A 6,340-nucleotide genomic window follows, 5' to 3' on the forward strand; every position below is an offset into this window, starting at 1 on the left:
AAAAAAAAGCTCCATGAGCTCTTCTAAACAGACTTTTCTTTCCTACCCCATTTCTATTAATACAACTAGGCCAATTCTCAGTATTTGCAAACATCAAAGATTTTGCCTTTTCAGAGGTTTGGAAATCCTTACTCTTAAGTATCAGAATTAACGTCACATACATTGTGTTCTGGGAAATTCTTATAGGTGAACTCAGTTCATGGATTCAGATGTCTTTTAAGCATTATGCTATGCAAGAAGCAAAACAACAGTTTGTTGAATATGATAAAAACGGTGATGATACTGTGACATGGGATGAATATAACATTCAGATGTATGATCGTGTAATTGACTTTGATGAGAACACTGCTCTGGATGATGCAGAAGAGGAATCCTTTAGGAAGGTGAGTTCATGTGTACAAGCTGTTCCTTTTGATCATGTCAGTTCACTTTACCTTTCTGCATGAATGAGCACGAGAGGGCCTGAGGTCGTAGGCTGGATTGTCTTGTTCTCTAGGAAATCACCTGTTCCACTTCAGCAGTCATTTTGATGACTTCCTTTCTGGCCAGATTTAGGACTCTTGTTCTAGATTACCTACATGATCCTTGTATCTCTTTTTCTCAGCTGCATCATTTAATTGTCCTCATTTCCAGAGTTGCTTTTCAAATGTGTTTTGAATGTGTATCTCAATATTTTAATATCATTGAACAATCAGTTTTATCTTTATTAAGAAGACCATTATGGCCCATTCCCATTTTTAAACACATAGTTTTATATACTCACTTAAAACAATCTACAGGTTCCACCTCTGTGGATTCAAGCAACTGAGGATCGTATCTAAAAAAGTAAGTATTAAAAAAAAACAAAAAACAAAACTGTGTCTCTACTCAACATGTACAGACTTTTTTCTCTTGATTATTCCTTAAACAATATAGTATAACAATGATTTATTTCTCATTTAAGTTGTAATTTGTATTATAAGTAATCTAGAGATGATTTAAAGGAGAGGTCCCCAACCTTTTTGGCACCAGGGACCAGTTTCATGGAAGACAATTTTTCCACAGGACAGTGTGTGGCAGAGGGGGCAGGAATGGTTTTAGGATGAAATCGTTCCACCTCAGATCATCAGGCATTAGGTTCTCATAAGGAATGCGCAACCAAGATCCCTCACGTGTACAGTTCACAATAGGGTTTGCACTCCTATGAAAATCTAATGCCACCCCTGATCTGACAGGAGGCAGAGCAGAGCTCAGACAGTAATGCCTATCACTCACCTCTGGCTGTGTGGGCCAGTTCCTAACAGGCTACGGACCAGAACCCGTCCGCGACCCAGGGATTGAGGGTCCCTGATTTAAAGTATTCAGGAAGATGTGTGTAGGCTATATGCAAATACTGCACCATTTTATATCAGGGACTTAAGCATTCTCAGATTTTGATAGGGAGGTCTTGGAACCAATTTCCCAGGAATGTGTGAGGGAGAACTGTGTAACAAATTGACCATTGTAACCATTTTAAAGTGTACAGTGCAGCAGTGTTAAGTACATTGATGGTGTTGTGCAACCAATCTCCCCAACTCTTTTCATCTTACAGAGTGAAAACTCTCTACCCATTAAACAACAACTCCCCATTCCCTCCTCCCACTAGCTCCTGGCAACCACTATTCTACTTTCTGTCTCTGAATTTGGCTACTCTAGGTACCTCATCTAAGTAGACTCATACACTGTATTTGTCTCTTTGTAACTGGCTTATTTTTACTTAACATAGTGTCCTCAAGATTATTCCATTTTGTAGCATGCATCAGAATTTCCTTCCTTTTTAAGGCAAAGTAATGTTCTGTTGTATGTACAGGTTGAGTATCCCTAATTCCAAAATCAGAATGCTCCAAAATATGAAACTTTTGGAGCACTGACACGACACTCAAAAGAAATGCTCATTGAAGCATCTTGGATTTGGGATTTGCAGATCTCTATGGGATCCTGCTTTCCATTGTTTTGGGTACACACCCGGAAGTGATACTGCTAGATCGTACGGTAATTCTATTTTAATTTTTTGAGAAACCACAGTACCATTTTCATAGTGAGTACACTCTTTAAAATTACTCCTTTTTTTTTTTTTTGAGACAGTATCTCACTCTGTTGCCCAGGCTGAAGTGCAGTGGTGTAATCTTGGTTCACTGCCTCCTGGGCTCAAGTGATCCTCCCAACATAGCCCCTCAAGTAGCTGGGATTTCACACTGGAGCCACCACGCCCATCTAATTTTTGTATTTTTTTTGTAGAGATGGGGTTTTACCATCTTGCCCAGGCTAGTCTCAAACTCCTGAGGTCAAGCGATCTACCCACCTCAGCCTCCCAAAGTGCTAGGATTACAGGTGTGAGCCACCGCACCTAGCCCCAAAGTACTTATTTTTTGAAAATTAATTATCACTATGAGTTCTAATGTGTCTCATGGTTTAATTTGTTGAAATACATGCTTCTTAATTAAGCAGAACTGAGGAAGACTAATTTTATTGGGGAATTAGTAGAAAATTTTTTCAAGACTTTTAGGAAGTCTATTAAACCAAAAGTATATCAACAGAAATGACTGTGAGCTTGAGGAATTGCTGTATCAAATACTTTTGTATTTGAAAACTAATTTTAAAGAATTAAAATATTTTTATAGGTACATGGTAGTTGTATTTACATACTTACAGGGTACATGTGGTATTTTGATATAACACAAACATAATATAATGATCAAATCAGGGTAATTAGAGTATCTATCACCAAGAATTTTTTAAAGATAGCTTTTAATGTGTAGAAAAAAGTAAAAATAAAATCAAACATGCTGTTGCAAACTGTCCCAAAACATTAGTCAAGGGTGCTTAGAAAATAGTCAAGGCTCTTCTGTTTCTTAACTTACCCTGTTATGGTATATACCTTTTAATTTTTATTGTGGCTATAATTTATCGTATTAAACAATATTGTGTAACAATGATTTACTCCTCATTTAAATTGTAATTTGTATTATAAGTCATCTAGAGATGATTTAAAATATTTGGGAAGATATGTGTAGGTTATATGCAAATACTATGCCACTTCATATCAGGGAATTGAGCATCCTTGGGTTTTGGTATCTGAGGGAGGTTCTGGAACCAATTTCTCACAAATATGGAGGGAGGAGTGTATAACAAATTTACTATTGTAACCGTTTTAAAGTGTACCATTCAGTAGTGCTAAGTACATTCACAGTGTTGTGCAGCTAATCCCCGGAACTCTTTTCGTCTTGCAAAGCTGAAACTGTACCTGTTAAACAATAACACCCCATTCCCTCCTTGGTAAATGCTTTCTAAATGTGCTATTTGTTTAGAATCATATTGGCCACTTGAACTCTGTAAGCCACCACTAACTCTAAGTTGGTTAATTCTCTGCTAATAACTACACCATCAATGTGGAGGTTTGGGGCTCCATCCTCAAAGCCAGTCTGCTTAGCTTCACATGTAGCTCCAGCACTTCACAGTTGTGTAACTTTCGGTAAGTTATTAAACTTTCATGTGCCTCAGTTTCCTCATCTCCAAAAATGAGGATAATAATTCCCATTCAGGCCAGGTGTGGTGGCTCACACCTATAATCTCAGCACTTTGGGAAGCCAAGGTGGGAGAATCACTTGAGCCCAGGAGTTCAAGAACAACTGGGCAATGTGGCAAGATGCCATCTCTATGGATACATTTTCCCCTTAAAAATTAAACTCCAAGTAATCTAAAGCTGTATAGTTAGCAAATGCCTAAACAAAATTTAAAAATTAGATAGATGGGCATGATGGTTCATACCTGTGGTCCCAGCTATTTGGGAGGCTGAGGCACGAAGATTGCTTGAGCCCAGGCAGTCAAGGCTGCAGTGAGCCATATTTATGCCACTACCCTGCAGCCTGGGCAACAGAGAGACCCCGCCTGGGCAACAGAGAGACCCCGTTTCTAAAAAATAAATAAAAATTTCTACTTTATTTAGGACTATAATAGTGTGGATAAATAGTAATAAATGGTAGCAGTTGGAGGGATAAGCAGTTCTGTTTTGATTTAAAAGAATATTGTTGAAGAAAGCATTTACAGTTCACATAAATTTATATTTAATCAACTTTTTAAAACTTTATGCATTTGTTAACTATCACCTTTAGATTAATTAGGATTTTCTTTTTTAAGGGGAAAATGTATCTTTTGTTTTTATTTGGGTCTTCATTCTATAGTGGACTAAAGTTAGTAAAACTCAGTCTTTTCTACTTGTAAATACTAAAGGAAAACAAGTGGTGATAATGAGATTTGGGATCATCTGTCTATTAAGTATCCTCATTTACTATAGGAATTAACTTATCTTAAACCAACTTATCTAAAGCCAAAGCATCGTATGATATGATTTCCCTTCCTAGGAACAACAGAGAAGTTAAATACAGTATTTTAAAATCTTGCTGGAATTAGATTCTAATTGTGTTTTCTATTTTTATTTTTTTGTTACTCAAAAGACTTAATTACTCTCCCATTAAAAAATAAGAAGTGCGTGTTCCTGTATTCTTAGAAGGAGGTGATATAATAGATGGTGCTGAGAAGAAAATCTTCACTTTGATGAGATACATGACTCATAAATTGTTTATGAACTGTTCTTTTAAAAGGTGTCTGGTTCTAATTCTGCATTCCCTACCAGCTACTTAGAACATGTTGATTATAACACTCTTCTTTTAAAGGATGAATTAGATGAATCTTAACAGCCTAAAGGAATTGATCGATCCCTAAAATGAACACTTCAATGGGAGTCCTTTTGGTTATTTTTTTTTTTTTTGGACAGCATAGGAATATGTCTCTATCTTCATGAAGTTCTAATCATATGTTTTTAGAATTTGCTGTAAGTAACTTCCTGTGTGTATGTGTAGTCCCAGCTGCTCAGGAGGCTGAAGTAGGAGAATTGCTTGAGCCCAGGAATTTGAGGCCAGTCTGGATAACATAGTGAAACCTCATCTCTTTAAAAAAAAAAAAAGAATGTCCTAAAAACTGATGTGGAATATAAAGATGAACCCAGTGCATTATTTTTCAAAATAAAAAATAAAGGATGAGGAATGAATCAGTCTCAGTTATAGACTAAACACTATACCTTAAATAAAATAATCATAAAAAGTAATTGGATATGTGAATAAAATAAAGTTTTCTATACGAAAGTCGGTTAACAAAAGTCAGCTTGATATCTGAACTTCACCTTTTTTTTTTTGAGATGGAGTCTCTCTCTGTCACCCAGGCTGGAGTACAGTGGCACCATCTCAGCTCACTATAGTCTTAGCCCCCCAGGTTCAAGTGATTCTCCTGCCTCAGCCTCCTGAGTAGCTGGGACTGTAGACACATGCCACCATGCCTGGCTGACTTTTGTATTTTTTTTGTAGAGACTGAGTTTCACCACATTGTTCAGGCTGGTCTCAAACTCCTGACCTCAAGTGATCTGCCTGCCTTGGCCTCCCAAAGTGCTGAGATTACAGGCGTGAACCACCATGCCCAGTCTGAATTTTATCTTACATTTAGTAAGTTTTCATATAGAGAATAAAGAACCCTTTCAGGCTGTGAAATGCCTGAAGAAGCATTTCTTTATAATATAAAGAACAGTTATAGTCAACATAGGATAATTAAAGTTTGGAGACCCATCTGGCAAAAGTTCAAGTGTTTTTTGTTTTTGTTTCTGTTTTTTGAGACAGAGTCTTGCTGTCACCCAGGCTTCAATCTTGGCTCACTGCAACCTCCGCCTCCCAGGTTCAAGCAATTCTCCTGCCTCAGCCTCCCAAGTAGCTGGGACTACAGGCGTGTGCCACCATGCCCAGCTAAGTTTTTAGTAGAGATGGGGTTTCACCACATTGGCCAGACTGGTCTTGAACTCTTGACCTCAGGTTATACGCCCTCGGCCTATCAAAGTGCTAGGATTACAGGCATGACTGCTGAATGTGCATGTATAAGCAGTATTTATTTATGTACGATATAACTTTGCATATGGCTAATCAGAATTTTTAAGACCTAGTCGTTTGTTCTAGTATCACACATTATATATTTCCTCATGTAGAATCATTAGTCTACCAAAAGATGGCAGTTTTGTTCCTCATAAGTTTCTGTTGTAATCTAAAAATAAATGATTATGTTAGCTTTTTTATTACTGTACATAACACTTTTACCCTCTACTAGAATACAAGGTTTTATAAAGAAGAAAAGAGTGTTGAAGTTTTATGAAACTGACCATCTTTTTTGTTATTTTTTTAGGAATTTACCACTTTGTAAAAAACAGTCTTTCTGTTTTGGCTTCTTCGATTTAATGTGAGCTATTCTTATTTTGTGTCTTCAAATGGCCATGAAATGTGAACCA

General features: G+C 37.0%; 1 protein-coding gene across 1 annotated transcript in view; it reads left to right on the top strand.

Moving 5' to 3' along the window:
* RCN2 (reticulocalbin 2) overlaps positions 1–6,340 on the top strand; it is a 21,480-nt gene that overhangs the window by 6,735 nt on the left and 8,405 nt on the right. The window contains exon 3 of the mRNA XM_017870355.1: positions 187–383. Coding sequence (XP_017725844.1) covers positions 187–383 — 197 coding nt within the window. The remainder of the gene's footprint in view (positions 1–186; positions 384–6,340) is intronic.

This window comes from Rhinopithecus bieti, unplaced genomic scaffold, assembly GCF_001698545.2.
Source record: "Rhinopithecus bieti isolate Rb0 unplaced genomic scaffold, ASM169854v2 scaffold_662, whole genome shotgun sequence".
Classification (NCBI taxonomy): Eukaryota; Metazoa; Chordata; class Mammalia; order Primates; family Cercopithecidae; genus Rhinopithecus; species Rhinopithecus bieti.